Source organism: Argiope bruennichi, chromosome 4 (genome assembly GCF_947563725.1).
Source record: "Argiope bruennichi chromosome 4, qqArgBrue1.1, whole genome shotgun sequence".
Lineage (NCBI taxonomy): Eukaryota > Metazoa > Arthropoda > Arachnida > Araneae > Araneidae > Argiope > Argiope bruennichi.
The window spans coordinates 104215782-104232453 of NC_079154.1; the positions used below are offsets into that span (position 1 = coordinate 104215782).

Here is a 16672-nt window from a genome sequence, read left to right on the forward strand (position 1 = left end):
TCCCCATCGTTTTCTAGGTCAGTGTGACTTCTTAGAAGGAACCCTCTGCTTCTATCCGCTAAACATCGCGGCCAATCGTCATTCAACGGGGGATTAAAAACAAAACAGAGGCTTACATTTTGGGCTTTCAGCTGCTCCATGGGACTGCAATAGCTGCACCATCGCCACGTTTGTGGTCATTACCGCCAAATCCAGAGGGGTGAAACCATCTGCATTGACACTGTTAAAGAAAAGAAATAAAAAAAAGCAGATCATTAGTCATTCGATCGCATCCTTCTTTTTTTTTTTTAAATAAATAATAATAATAAAAAGAAACACAACCAGATAATGTTTAAGGAATGGACTCGTAAATAGAATTATTGTGATGTGGGCTATACGGATGTCGGCTTCTTAAATACAACTGAGCAATTATGACCTAGATAAAACAACAGCTTTTACTGTGTTTGTTAAAGCCTCCGGATGTAACCTGAAGAATCGTATTGTTTGATATACGGATGTTCTAGATATTTACCAGGATTTTGCTAATAATTGACAGAATTAAATTTTTAAAAATAGCATTATATCTGCTCAAGTTTCTATTTTTTTTTCTTAAATCGTAATATTATCGATTCTTTATCATCGTTTGAGCGCAAATAAACTTACCATGTCGTGTCTTTAAAACTTAATGGATAACAGCAATAACCAGGTAACATACCATATACTTTTCTTAAGCGGATCTTTTTGACATAAATACTATAAATCGATGTAACAACCAGATGATGTATCAATTTTTTTGGTGCTTAGTTTAATTACATAAACGATCCGTTTAGAAACCACTTTTTTTTTTCTTTTTTTTTTGATCTGGCATAGTTAAGTTTAAGTTTATGATTGAAAGGTTCCAGATTCGAAACCCTGATCTCACCGCGCGTGGGAGCCTATCTGATATCGAAGGTGAAACGTTCTCTTGTTGGAGTGATATAGAAGCATTCGAAGAGATGTGATGTGTTAGTTCTAATGTCATCCCCGTCATCTGATTACGGTTCAAAATTACGAGATTCTTCCCAAATGAGTCCTTGTGTTGCTTTAAAACTTGTTCGATAATGTAATAAATTTGGTGGTGAAATAAAATGTCTTATACTTGAGCCAGCTCTCAATTTTTCAATTTTTCCCCCCACACCAGTAGACATTTGGTTCACTAATAAGGATTCAACCCACACTAGGGTCACCTACACGGTGCATCTTTATGGGATAGGTATCGAACTTATGACTGTGCCCAGATTTCACAACCAGATCACCAAGACTAGATCTTGATGATCTACTTGGTGAATACTGTTTGAATAGGAAATAATGCATTATAGTATCTCAGCGTATAAATTTACACTAATTTATAATTTATGATACCTATTTTGTTTAGTGGTCTGTCTTATCATGCGTTGTTTTATAGTTTGGTCTGATTTCACCATTTGCTTGGCGCAGTATAATCAAGTATGGTTCTTGCGCCATAAAACACTAACAACCAACCAACCATCTGTTTAGTGGAAGTAAAGAAACTTCCCATTTGAGCACACACACGCACACAAAAGAGCAATTTTCTTCTTCATTTTTTTTTTAAAAAAAAGCAGTGGGTATTAAGTTTGTTTCTATTAAACTAGTATTCAGACATTAATCATCATGTATATCCTTTCTTCAAAAATATCCACAAAATCTACAGTAATTCTATAAATATAGTTGATTAGTAACTAAAATCAAAATGGAAGCCAGAAAATGCCAGTCAGCATAGCTTGAGAAAATTTGTTCATGTATTATTGACACATACACACACACACACACACACACACACACACACACACACACACACACACACACACACACACACACACACACACACACACACACACACACACACAAAAAAAAAAGAAAAGAAAGAAAGACGGTAATTATTTCTCTGAAAAAAGGTATTTCTTCGAGAAAAACTGTTTGATTTCTATTAACATAATTAAAAATCTAATTAGAAAAATTCTTTCGAATTGAGTGGCTACTTCCCAGCAAATAACTGACTGCAAATTTGATGAAATTCGGTTCAACGTTCTGCTCTATTTAGCCTTTTGAACGATTTTTTTTATTGTGCATTTAGAAATGAATAGAAAGTAAGCAGGATATAATCATTATTATGTTAAAAAAAATTAAAACTATTTGTCTAACATATAGAGAGTGAACCTACTTTTTTTTCCCAACAAGATGGAAATTTGAGACTGAAAACTATCAATTTTAAAGGCAGAATGTTCATATTTTTTTATACAGATAAAATTTCATTCAGAAAAAAAGTTATTGTACAAAGAGAAAATAAAAGAATTACTTTTTATCTATTTAAAGTAAGAGACTTCGCATTTTTAATTCCGTTTTATTATCTCTCGGGATGCAAACATGATTATTTACAAGAAGGCGCAGCGCGGCACAAAAGCAGAAGGCAAAAAAAGGAACGAACAAATGATCACTAGTCTTATATAACATAGGATTTCTGGCCAGGCGTCAATTCAATACACGTGGTGACCGTTGACATCTTTTCAAGGGCAACCGAAGATATCACTTTCTCTTGATACGTAGTACTGATGGCGCATTATTTTTACAGAGGAATTAATTAAACCGATAGTGGAATTGGATCACGAAATAAGAGAATAGAAGTGAGTTCTATTCTCTTATTTCGTGAATTTCGTACTTATTAGAATGAAGTTACGATGGGATAATTAAGATAAAATCTTGGAAATTAATTTGGATTAAATTAAAAGTTTAAAATATCATTACACACACACACACACACACACACACACACACACACACACACACACACACACACACACACACACACACACACACACACACATATATATAATTCTGAAGGTGTGTGACCAATAAGAAGAAACTTTTGAAATTAACTTAATTTGAAACAACTTATTTTACGCGGGAGAATATTATGAGCAGGGAAGAAGGGATGCGCAAAGTCTACATCACGTCACAAGAGGGGAAAAAAAGACAGAAAATTTTTCCTTCAGCGATTGTACGACGAGATTCTAACAGACTCCTTTGACGTATGTCGATTTAGGAAAGGGAATCTGAGGTATCTTTGAAAGGTATGTGTAGATGTTAAGGATTTTTATCCCTCCCCTCATGGCGTGGAAACCAACAGAGTCGGCAAATTTAGAGCTCGCATTAGAAATAATTAAACGAAAGAGGGGTATTTGGATCAGCAAATAATAGAATACATTTTTAGAATGAAGTTAAGATGGGCTAATTTTAGATAAAAATTAGGATTTAAATTAGAATTTAAAAATATCATTACATATATATAATTTTTATATATATATTTTATAAAACATATTTCGTTCAACAAAAAGTATAACAGGAAGTTATTTTGCTTAAAGTTTATAAACATTTCCTCTCTTTACAATATTTTCCTTTAATTTAAATCACATTTAAGTTTCAAAATGCAAGCCAGAGTTACGAATGAGCTTTCTAACCCAAACAATTTGTCTCGCAAAATATTTGTGGCAGTTTTGCTGGATGGGGAAATCTTAGAAAATCAAACCTCCTCGAGGCATTGTCCTTCTCCGTAATTATTGTGGAAGATGAGAAGTAATTTGTCTGGGCCAGACATGTCGTTGACTGATTTTGCAAGAGTTGTCGCGAACCATAGAAACTCAGATGACCCAAAGTGACTTGAATAGTGACTTATTTCTTGATTGAGATTTCTAACCCGCCAGAAGAAGCGTGGAGCCTCACAATATATGTCTGACTTGAGAGATTGCAACACAACAAGATGGCACAGATGTGAGAATTGTTTTGTTACGTGAGTTTTAAGTAAAGGTTGAACTTTAAAATATTTTGCAATGTTTTTTCGAAAATCAAGAGGCGTGTTTAATTTTGAAATTCTAACTACTTTTCGAAGCAATGGAAAATATTTACTGATCGATATTGAGAAGGGGATGGTTCTGTTTATATTTTTTTTAAATATGGTTAATTTAGAATTCTATGAGCAGTTGGATGGAGTATTAAATGTGGATAAACAAATCATGCAGATAATTATGCGGACATGAATAAATTATGAGAACATAAATCAACACGAAAATTGTTTGGAACAATTTTATTTACAATAGTAATTCGGCACTTAAATTTATGACGTGATAATACATTTGTGTACTTTTTTTACAAAACAACATCCAAGTGTTTTTATTTTATAATACCTTTCTACTATTGATTTTTTTTTTACATTTCTTCACAGCATTTAAGATTATCATCGACATCATTTAACATCCTAATCGATATTTCACTGTAAATCGATACTTTACTGTTAATCGAGATTTTATTTACCAATCGATATTTTGGTGTTAATCGAAATTTTATTCACAAATCGATATTTTACTGTTTGTCAATATTTTACTCACAAATCGATATTTTGGTGTTAATCGAAATTTTATTCACAAATCGATATTTTACTTTTTGTCACTATTTTACTCACAAATCGATATTTGACCGTACCATATTTCGAAAGAAAAAACTTCAGAACGTTGTATAATTGTGTTTGATGACCTAAATTTTTGCGTTTTATCTCCTAAATTTTGAAATTCCCCATAAATATCTTCTTTAAATACTATACACATGCTAAAATCTTCTAAAGATCTTTTACTGTTCACGAAATATATAATTTTATTCCCTTAGAAGAAAATGAGAGCAAAATTTTAGATATTCAGATGAAGATAATAAAAATATTTTGAAATCTCGAAACTTTACAAACATTTGAAAAACATTACATTTAAAATTGAATTCAGCATACTTACAACAATATAATAAAATGAGGCATATCTAGATTTTAGGAATCATATTTTTGATCTGAAAATGACAAGGATTATTTAAAAAACCGATATCAGAGATTTGCTTTAAAATAGGAACTCTCTGACAATGCTTTATTTTGGAAGTAGATCAAAGTAATTTGAACCCATTTAGTAAAAATATTCACGATTGAAAAAGCAGGTTATTTGATATCATGTATTTCAAATCCGTTGTAAAAGTATTTATAATATTAATCATGTTTAAGGAGTTCAGAAGATCAAGATTACTTAAAAAAATAACTACTTTGCCTCGCGCATTAAAAAAACATTTTCTATTGGAAGTTTTTGAATTTTGAGATAATGAACTGAAAACTTTATATTGGAGTTTTATAGACAGGCAACAACAACAACAAGAAAATCAAATGCAAATCTTATAGGTAATCAAAAAAATTTAGATTTCTAATCAGAATGGAAACATGCTGTTTAAATTATATAATTCTGATAGTGTCGTATACCATTAAATAAAAATAACACGTATAATTAAATTTTTAACTGTCAAACTTTGACCGGATAAATTATATACAAAAAATTGTTTAACATCAAATTATATTCAAATTATGCTTTATTTTGAAAATATTTTATATTTTTGAAAAAGGGTATCATTATAAAATGATCAATAAAATCTTTTCAATAAAAAGCAAAAGAGATCGTAACAGCTAATGGAGAATAAAAAACCATGCGAAATATGATTCTGTAAATTTATGCCTTTTCAAAAACTGTCAAGAGTTGAAATGATTTCCTTTCATTTATAAATACAAGAATAAGTAAAAAATTAGAAAAAAAAATTATGACTAATTAACGCATTTTCTATGTAAACCTTATGCAGAAAATTAAGAGAAATTGAGAAAAAATGGAATTAGTATTTTAGCTCAAATTTTATCCATGCTTTTTTTAAAAATTGGAAATTTTTTCTTTATATAAAAACAGGAAATTATGAAATAAATAAATAAAAAAAAATTGAATAATTATTCGTATGTGAAAGCAAGGATGTCTTTGACTGCTTAGGAGGCTCAAAAATATAATTATAGAATTGTTATAATTCCCAAAAATAAATATAAAAGTTTTAACTTTATATGACTTTTATAATAATCATTATTTAAGGAAAATGTCGAAACAATGCATCTAATGATGAGTGAGACTCGACATGGGAGTGCAAAGGATGAAGACTGGTAAACTTGGAAGCACTTGAAATATTGCCTCAATATTTTAATTATATTTTATAAATTAACTTTTTAAATGTCGTTTAAAAACTTTCAAGAAGAAATCCCTAAGTTGTTTTCAAAATCACTGACACGAAACAAGAATTAGTTATACAACATAACTTACCCATGTGACATGAAAGATCGACTTAATTATATAACAGTTGCACGTGAGTTCAAAAGTCGTGTCAGTGCGACCACTTCTTTGTTATAAGGAAATCTCATCAGTTTGATGAAGGTTTTACAAATATGCTTTGCATGTTTAATCAGCTACAATTTCCTCTTAAAAAGACGAACATTAGAAAAAAAAATAAGAAGATGGAAGCAAGCTAGAAACACGCGAGTTAATAAATCCAATAAATTTCACTCTCGTTTCTCAATACAAAAACCTGCTCGTGATGGAATGAGTTCAACCTGATTCTTTCATTCCAATTTTCCTCTTTGGATAAGGGTATGGAGCTAAGCAATGATGACACACACAACACACACACCTGAATGCCTTGAAGGTTTGGAAGCAGGAGGTAATATTCCCAAAAAGGAGAAAGGAAAAAAGAAATATTGTTAGATGCCGAGAAATGCGGTATTTGAACAATTTGCGTAAAGGATGGAAATAATACTATGTTAACGTCACCAGCGAAATTTTGTTATTGAAACAGAATTGTAAATAAAAGCAAGTACCATAGGCATATTTGTGGCTGGAGATCAGATATCGTTTCTTTACTCAGCTAACAAAGGGTAATTTTTGTGATAATTCCTATTGATTTAAAAAAAAACTTGAAAGAAATTGTCCTAACTTTTGTAAAATACTCTTAAGTATTAAAACAACATCTTGTAAATATATCATATCAAATTTGTATTTAGAAGTGTTAATATTGTTTATCATGTCGTATAGTCATAAAAATAAAGGCAATCAAAAGATTCATTACAGTTTTTTAGAGTTCTGCTAAGTGGTAATTTGCTTGGATAAAATTTTTGAAATTATTTAGAATTTGATTTTTTTATTTACGTTTAATATGTTTCATATATACGCTCTTAACCAACATTATTCGTAAATTATTATGACAACATATGCTTTCGCAACGAAATTCCCACTGTGTTTGGAAGTTTTCATAGATTTTCGCCAAGTGAAACCCAAATGAGGCGTAATTCCTCTGAAATTCCTACAAGGAAGCCCCCCACCCCCTTGTCCCCTGTCATTAGAAACTAAGTCAAGCGTTTGCTTCTTGTCAACCCTGGCTTCCTTGGCCGTTTTGTTTTGAAATCGTTCCTTTGTTAGAGTTCTTTGGTTAGTATGCTTGACCAAATGGGTTAGTCCATAACAAGAAAAAAGTTTCAAATCTTGTCATGGAGAAATATGGTTTTAAATTTTGTTTTGACTGGTTATATACTTCAGTTTTTTAAATTTGTATTTGCTTACATTAGCAGACTTTAAAATCCTTATATTTTGTTATTAATTTCCATAAGCATGTGGACATCTTGAACTATGAAGTAACTATTTGATCATACTACAAATAATGAAAGGTTTTTTTGATGGCATATGAGAAAGAGCCCAAATTGACTTCATGAAATTTAAATAGCTACTTAAAGCAAAGATTTAAAAGCACATTTTTTTATTTAAAAAAGACATAAATATTAAATAGCTTTAAATAGCCATGGCAGCATAAAAAAAGTACCAGAACAGGTAATATTTTATATTCAGAATGAAATAGCAGGAAACTACTGGCATTAAGGAAAAAAAAACTGCTCTTTCCATAAAAATACTTCTTAAAAAAGAAAAGAAAAATGACTGAAATAAGGTATTTTAACTTTATTATCAGCAGCAATCATTCATCGAAAATCGAATATTTGACTTCATTCTTTTCATAATATGCATAAATAAGTCACGATGCCATTCTAAACCACTTAAACTTTGATGTATTCAAATTACAGTTTTGATTGCTTCATGAGAACGCAAATGATTCTTTCTTACACGCACACATACTCAAAAAGACACAAAGAAAACATACGGAAGTTATCATTACAAAATTATGCAAACACTTGACTGCAGTTAATGAAGCAAGGCAAAAGCCAAGAGCACCGTTAAAAGATTTATATTATGCTGTCATTTGGGGGCAGTTTTACGTTTAGCTTCAGCAGTCAAGTAAGATCTCCGTTATAGTAATGCTGGCTAATTATGGTGAGTCTCAACTGCCAGAGCGTGACTGGGGCCCAATCGTTTTAGAAACTGTGTCAGAGATTTGCAACGCCACTTAATGACCACTTTATTTACGCTCCGACAGGATTTGCCGGAACGAAAATATTGACTCACACCAATGTTTTCCGGATGGCCACCTTATTACTTGCTTGGTTGCCAAATGTACTTCATTAAACTTCCGTTTCACCAAGTCATGTCTGAAAAAGTTATATTAAGCTCGCTAAGTATCAATCAAAAGAAATATATCAGGAGGTTGCAATTCAGGTATCAGGTATTCAGAATATAGAGAAAAAAACCCAGTGAGATTGTTTTCTCTTCTGTTTTCTGGCATCCTTGCGCTATACAGGCAGGATTTGCCGGAACGAAAATAGTGACTAACACCGATGTTTTTCGGATGGCCACCTTATTACTTGCTTGGTTGCCAAATGTACTTCATTGAACATCCATTTCACCAAGTCATTTCTGTAAAAGCTATATTAAGCTCTCTAAGTATCAATCAAAAGAAATATATCAGGTGGTTGTCATTCAAGCATCAGGTATTCGGAATGGAGAAAAACCGGTGGCATTGTGTTGTTGTTGTTTTTTATGGCACTTACCACGGACAAGCCCACTGTTACGAAGACAGCGATTTAAGCCGGAGGGGGAGCGTCTCTTGTTTTTTTAGAAGAGCCAACTAGGGTCAAGAGTACGACTTGACTACTCCCGCATCACTCATTCGCTTGCACAACCCCTTTTTACAGGAGGGCACATTCACTCATCTCACAGATAGAACAACGGAAGAACAATCATGCCCAAACCGGGATTCCCAGATCACGGGGAAGACGCGTTACCCCTATGCCAGGACGCCGGCAGTGACATTGTTTTCCCTTCTATTTTCTGGTATTATTGTACAATATTGCATTAGCTCCTTTGTGTCGTTAACAAAATTAAATATTCATTTTAGATTCTATTCTTCGGTACCAAATACCAGAACACTTAAGATTCTTATAATCACAAGAGTCACAATAGCGGATATACAAGTCACAATAGCGTCATAGTAAGCGGACCAGGTATATGTTAAATCCATTGCGGTCAAATGTCCTGCAGATGGGTTGGAAAATAAATTTAGAGAGCAGGTGTTGGTTGAGGCTCTGGGGTCGCTATAGGACAATGGTCAAAAATAAAGAAGTTCGTCCCAAAACAACCCAAGTGTCACTTCAAAAACAAGATCGTGTTCTGAATTAGGATATATTAATTTTAATTATTCTGCATGAGCTCGAGGAATATTGCCAGTTTACAGATTCATCTATAAATATCATAGGAGGTTAACCTACAGTTGTGAACAGAATTAACTCTTTGGGACCTCAATGGAGGTCAATAAAAATGGATGTAATTAGAAAGAGTGTATAAAGTAATTTTTAACGGCATTTACACACTTTTCGAACCAGTCTTTCAAACCCTGATATTAAATATAAGATCGTATTTTTTATTGTTAAATTTTATGACTTAAAAATGCTACATTATTTATACAGAAGTGATCTTCGTTATTTCAAAGACGATCAAAATCTTCTAGAACAATGGTAAAATATGTGATAAGAATACTTGTAAGTTTCCATTTTATTCCAAGATTATTTAAAAGGAAGAATTTTTTTTGACTAGTTTATGCTTTTATGTTACAAATGAAATATATGTTTTCTGAAATATCTATTTATAAAAATGAAAAAAAAAGATATTAACAGAAAGATAAAAGAAAATATCCAAAGAAAAAAAATAAAAGAAAATGTCAAAGAGAAACTTCGTTAAAGTTCGGTGTAAAGGATAGTTAATCCGGCTGCAGAGATAAGATCCAACGGTAGATTCTGACAGCGACTGACAATAAAGATAAGATCTAACGATTCTTACTTTAATAAAAGATGTGAATCTCTAAACGGTTTGTTATCCTAATAAAATGATCTTAGACAAAATTATTTCGCAGATTAATAACCGAAACTACAATAGAAATTTTTACGCGCATTCGCAGAGTGCTTAAGAAATAAAAAAAATTATTACTTGCAGCACACTTCAAATGTAAATATATAGTATCATTAAAATATAAGTTTTTTTTGCAATGCGAATTTCTCTATCTATAATATTCAAGAATATTCAGATTAAAACTAATTTCTGAAACTGGTTTGAGTACAATATAATAAAAATTTCAGACCTCAACTAATTAATTTTTGTTATAATCCAACGAACAAAAAATGTAAATAAAATGTGAACTAATCTCAACAACCGCATAACTAATTTTTATTCATTCTTAGCTTTATTCATGAACCTGTAAATCAGCCAATTTAAACATGAAAATAATCTATCTCAGTTGCAAGACGCAAGCGCAAAAGTTGAAATTTCGCATCCAATAATAAAGCAGACCAAAAGGGCGGAGTTATTTTTAACTCCGCCCAGGATTACAGACGGTGGTGGACAATTATTATTATTAATTCTTATCCAACATTAGCATCAAATTTCTGTCTATTTGCTATAATTTCTCAGTTATATTTTTATTTTAAAATTACTTCACTTGGCTGATTATCAAAATTCACAAAAATTATATTAATGTTCCATTAGGAGACTATAAAGTGAATAAGGACTATTGTGGCAAAACGTAATGGATTATTGTTGATAAATAAGAAATATTTGTAATAAAAGTAACTTCAAATGTACATTCATTGATAAGTAATACATTCTTCTACATTCTTTGATAAGTAATATAATCTTCTACATTCATTGATAAGTAATACATTCTTCTACATTCTTTGATAAGTAATATATTCTTCTACATTCATTGATAAGTAATACATTCTTCTACATTCTTAGATAAGTAATATATTCTTCTACATTCATTGATAAGTAATACATTCTTCTACATTCTTTGATAAGTAATATATTCTTCTACATTCATTGACAAGTAATATTCTGTATTTCGGTGATTTTTGCTAAATTAATCAGCATGAGTTATATATTAGTTTTGCGCGAACACTCTAAATAATAAGAACCGATCTCAATTAGAAAAATAATATTTGAGAAGAATAATATTACTTATCAATGAATGTAGATCAACATTGATTTGAATATGTTATTTTTTTTAAATATTTGCAGGGAATCTTTTTGGAACTAAAGAAATATAGAAATTTTTAAGTGGAATGAATTAGGTGATTCTCTGATCAGTTACTAACATAAATGTTATTTTATCTTATGTTTGAATATTTTTTGTATTAATCTATAATTTTGATTTCTACCAAATATTTCAATACTAGTTTTGTCACAATTGATCCGAACTCTTGATAATTATAAGCACTCTTCAGACATCGGAAGTAGTAATTATCCGCTTTAATCAAGTAATACTAGAGAGGATAATTATTATCTCTCAATGAATGTAAAGTAATTTTTATTTTCAAGCGGAATTAATTAGCTCAAACTGCAGTCAGTTACTGATGTAGATAAAACTGCTTTATCAGTTCTGAAATCATGCACTTTTGTAAGAAAACCACAAACTGAAACGAAAAATGGCCCAATTATCTATCCACGAATGAAATAGACAAGGAAACTTGAAATACAGGAATATCCAATCTTTTTAAGATTTACGATTAAATAAAGCATAAAATAAATTGATATTTATATTCTAAAAGAATATAAACATATAGACGGCATTAAAAGAAAAATTTCAAATACAAGACTAGGACGAGTAGTTTTTGTTATGGTATTTTCTTTATAATTTTAAGTCATGAAGATAATTCAATAAAATTTTAGTACTAAACAGCTTAATTTAACACAATTATACCATGAAGTGAAGAGAAGATAATACAGATATAGTCCTTACCTAAATAAAACTTAAAAGAATTTTACTTGTCGTATAAATTAGCTGCATGTGATATAAATTAAATTATAGCTGAACTTAATGAAAAATAGCTCAAGGTCTAAATACAAAAAAAAAAAAAAAAGAATCAACTGGATAAACCGAGGATCAAACAGCTTGTGTATCTAAGGTTTATCTTCTCTTTTACTCTACTAGTTAGAGATAAGTCTCACCGGGGGCCTTCAAACTCTCACACCCTATCGGGTAGGATGGTCATCGTGGGACAGACCAAGACCAAGTTGGAGGCAAGTAAATATGACGTTTTATTTTGAAAATAGAATATTAGTGTCCAAATACAAATTAAATCTAAATATATTAATTACATTTAAATGTATTTAGATTATATTCTTTCATTTTGCAGGAAATAATAATTATACCTCAAATCTATCTGTGTGTCTTAACTTGGCTTTGTCTTTGAAGAGTTCTTAGCAGTCATTGGCAACCAGCTGGTACGCCGTGAATATTAGTTATACTGACTTTCAATTAAATCCCTTTCAAATATTTATTAATTCGTCAGCAAATCATTTTTTTAGTAACAAATTGTCATTGATACTAAAGTTGTGTTATTTAAACAATCTTACAATCATTCTATTCGACGAGTATAAATCATCCTAATGGAGTCAAGTCCAGACGCATCATAGGGCAATTAAAAACGCAACCGTCCGGTAACTGTCAGGTTAATGTAGCTTCATTTTCTCATTTCTTATGAAAATACAAAGATATAAAACTGATTTTTTTTTCTTTCATTCTTTTAAAGAATGAAAGAAAATTATAGGATTAAATAACTGAAGCTCAGTGTATCAAAGAAATCTATTGTTGAAAGTTATGCAAAAAATTATACAAAAACTTAGAAATAATTTACGCAATGATTAAACTGGCATAGTTAAAAAGATAATTTTTAAAATTTTAAAATAGTCTAAAAATAAATTTTTTAATTAATTGAATTTTAATTAAAATTATAAAAAACCGTCAAGATGCACATATCAACTTTTAAAAATATATACATGCCAAATCTGTTACCTATTAATCAAATGATCTGTTCTATAAAACACCAAAAATAAACACAGACATTTCCCTCTTTTGTAAGCAGAGATAGATTTGAAACTTCTCATAGAATTTTTAAATACTTTATCGAACTGTTTTAAACCGATAATCTTTATTTCATAGAATTTAAATTGCTTCTAGTACCGGAGCCTGAACATGTAAATATTACTTTAGTGAATAAATAATTGCTGATAGTATCATAATAAAAGAATTTTACCAAACATGATATTTTCCTCTCATTCTGCATGTCCTAGATTAATGTGTTCCTCTTCACTAGTAAAATTTGTTTGACCTAGTTAGATATACCAGCTTCGTAAATTCGTTTTCACAGCAATACCTCAAGGACATGAGGGAAAGTTGATTGCATATGTAAGCGTCGTTTTTAATAAGGGGCTGTTTTATAGTTTCGTTTCTGAGAAATGATTGTGTGTTAACGTTATGATGTAATAACCTATAAAGTTTTATGTTTGGCGGTCAAAACAATTATAATTTTGAAACTTTTTTTTCTTTTGAATTTGTAAAATATATGTTATATTATGATATTAGATAAAGATGTTCTATATTTTTGGTAAAAAAAATATTCCAGTTAATAAATTTCCTTCAAAATTGAAACAAAAATTAGACAATTTCAGAAAAATTTTAAATAAAAGTACACAAACATCTTTTAAATTAAAATATTACATATCAGTAATCATATAATAAGAGACTGATATTAAAATAAGGTTGACAGAGATTTTTTTATACCATTTTGATTTTAAAGAAATTGTAATCCATGCACCTTTTAAATTTGTTTCGTTTTTAATTTAACATTTTTATTTCAACAATTTAAAAAAAATTGAAATTCATTTTTTAAATCATGAAGCTAATAATTAGATGGCAAAACTATTATTTATTATCAAAATGTAAATAAAGCTTTCATAAAATAAAATATAATAGTAAACATATTAAAGTCAAAAAATCCTTTGTAAATTTTCATCATATATGAGATACATTTTACAAAAAAATGATGAAAGCATATAAAAAGGAAATAATTCATTTGATATGAATACAATTTCTATAATAAATAAAAATATAGATTCAATCATTTTTTTGCAACACTGATTGATTTAATATATCAGAAAATCAATAATTTTTATTGTTGCATATAATATACTTATAATTATAATAAAAAAGAATATGTTTCTTTTCCTCTCTATACTATTTTGTTAGTGTACAATTTTTTAAAACTTAAAAAGTATATATTTTAAATTTCAATTAAGCATTATATTTATTTTGAAGATTCGATGGAATTAGGCCAATACAATGTAATATTAAATTTCGGGAATTAGGTATCATCACTTTGTCATTATTTATTTTATATATTTAAATAATATAAAAATTTCAATGCTTTGCCTAAGATACTTTTGTTTTCAATCCTGAAATCGATTATGAAATGTAGTTGTAATATCTAACTATTAAAAGTATATAATAACAAATTTTAATCAATTTTATTGTAACGTTAATATATGATTGATATAAAGATGATTACAATTCATATTATTTTATATACCAAGTTTAACTGAACAGTTTGTCAATATCAGTTATGTATCAAATAAATACTTAAGAAATAAATATTTTATTTATGTTTATGAAAGCTATTTTATAGAGCAATAATCTCCCTAATAGTTTAATATATATTATATAACGTAACACTGTTCAAATAAAGGAAAACAATGACTATCTTTTAGAAGAATTTAAAAGCAATCCAAACACCTCGTAAAAGTTAAATTTTTGTTCAGCTTCATTTTTGCACTCGGATACTTTTATGTAAGTATGAAATCGCGTACTTACTTGTAAGTATGCGATCGTTTTGCCCCAAGACGCATGATGTACAATGTGATTCGAACAGCAAAGGACAAAAACCAAGTTGACTGTTTCGCGCGTTTTAGAATTCTGAAAGGCGATTCTACGAGCGCCACATTTTTCGTCCATCTTCACGTGACCAAGAGAAATCACTGCGCATGCTCCAAGAAGCAGACGACGCGAATACGAAAGAGTTGTACTCATTCGCCAACTTCTTGGAGTCGGTAATTATGTGAAAATTGAGTAAGTGTGTGACAGCACAAAGGGATCAAAGTTAAAAGTGACGGATAAAAGTTGAAATGCAGGATGGTTAGAATGAATGTGTTTCTTGTAGGAGATAAAGCCAGTGGTCCTCAGAATGACGTATCTCAGCTGCACGCGTTTAAGAAGGAAAAAACAAATGACGTGACAAAGTAGAAAAATAAAAAAATAAAATAAATCATGATAAAAATTACCATTTTTAAAATCTCGAAATCCTTTATTTTATATGTTTGAATTAAATTGACATTTGGGAGTTTATAAAAATAATTGGAAAAATTGTTTTTCTATACCATTTAGGACTATACCATATATATACTTTTTCTATACCATATTTTTTAACATGCAGAAATACTGCAATAAAATTAAAGCAACAAATGTCATATGCCTGTATATGTTCCAAGAAAGGAGAAGCACATGGCGCGAAAAAAAAAATAAAGACAGTTTTAAAAACACATTTTTTTATTAGTGTTAAAAATTAGCAATTGTTTTTATTTTAATCATTATTTATCTTTTAATATTTTATTTATAATCTTGAAATAATTTTCTCTATTTTTTTAAACCATTTTTTTTTCTCAAATTCACCTCAAGTGCTGGAATTTGTAAGGAATCAAAATTTTATTAAATAATAATTACGATGCGAAAATGTTAAAATAGTGTATTGTTCTCAAAAAGCGTGGACACACACACACACACACAAAAAAAAAAAAAAAAATGTACAAAGTTTCGAAACTCCAGTATATCAGGAATTACATTTTTACAAGCGTGAAATATTAAATAATTTTTTTTAATTAAGAAGATACACATTTGATTCGTAATAAATTATTTTTTAAATCTTAGAATTCTTTTATATTTGAATTATAATTGCATTTGGGAATTTATGATCATTATTAGTATCTATTGTATTTCTTTAGCATATGGAATTTGTCATTAATATACATCATTTTGATTGATTTATGAGAGAACGACGAGTGATACTTTGATTTTAATTTCAAAATATAATGGCATTATTCTTAACGAATTCCTCTTTTCGATGTTTTGATAAAATTCTGTTCTATTTAAAATAACACATTGTCTTTTAATGAATTTCAAATTAAACCTATTTATTGAAAGTAAAAAAATGATGATGTAGAAATAAAAGACTGACTATATTGAATTCACTTATTTGATTATAATTTGTTTTAATTTTCAAGTTCTAGTATAGAAATGGAATTAGAAAAATCTTTGTTTCAGACTTCTAAGAAGCTACAAAAAAAATGATATGAAAAAATAAATAAAAAAAATTATTGTTCATTTTCAAAAGCAGATAAAAATTTAAATTTTAGATGAATATTACCAATTTTTAATGAGAGTTTTTTTCTCATATAAACAGTTAACTGTGACCACATATAACTATTTTGGT

General features: G+C 29.4%; 1 protein-coding gene across 4 annotated transcripts in view; it reads right to left on the reverse strand.

Annotated features, from left to right (window-relative positions):
* LOC129965744 (ankyrin repeat and fibronectin type-III domain-containing protein 1-like) overlaps positions 1 to 16672 on the reverse strand; it is a 619339-nt gene that overhangs the window by 55045 nt on the left and 547622 nt on the right. For all 4 annotated transcript variants that reach the window (XM_056079892.1, XM_056079893.1, XM_056079895.1 and 1 more), the window contains one exon: positions 117 to 220. In XM_056079892.1, coding sequence (XP_055935867.1) covers positions 117 to 220 — 104 coding nt within the window. The remainder of the gene's footprint in view (positions 1 to 116; positions 221 to 16672) is intronic.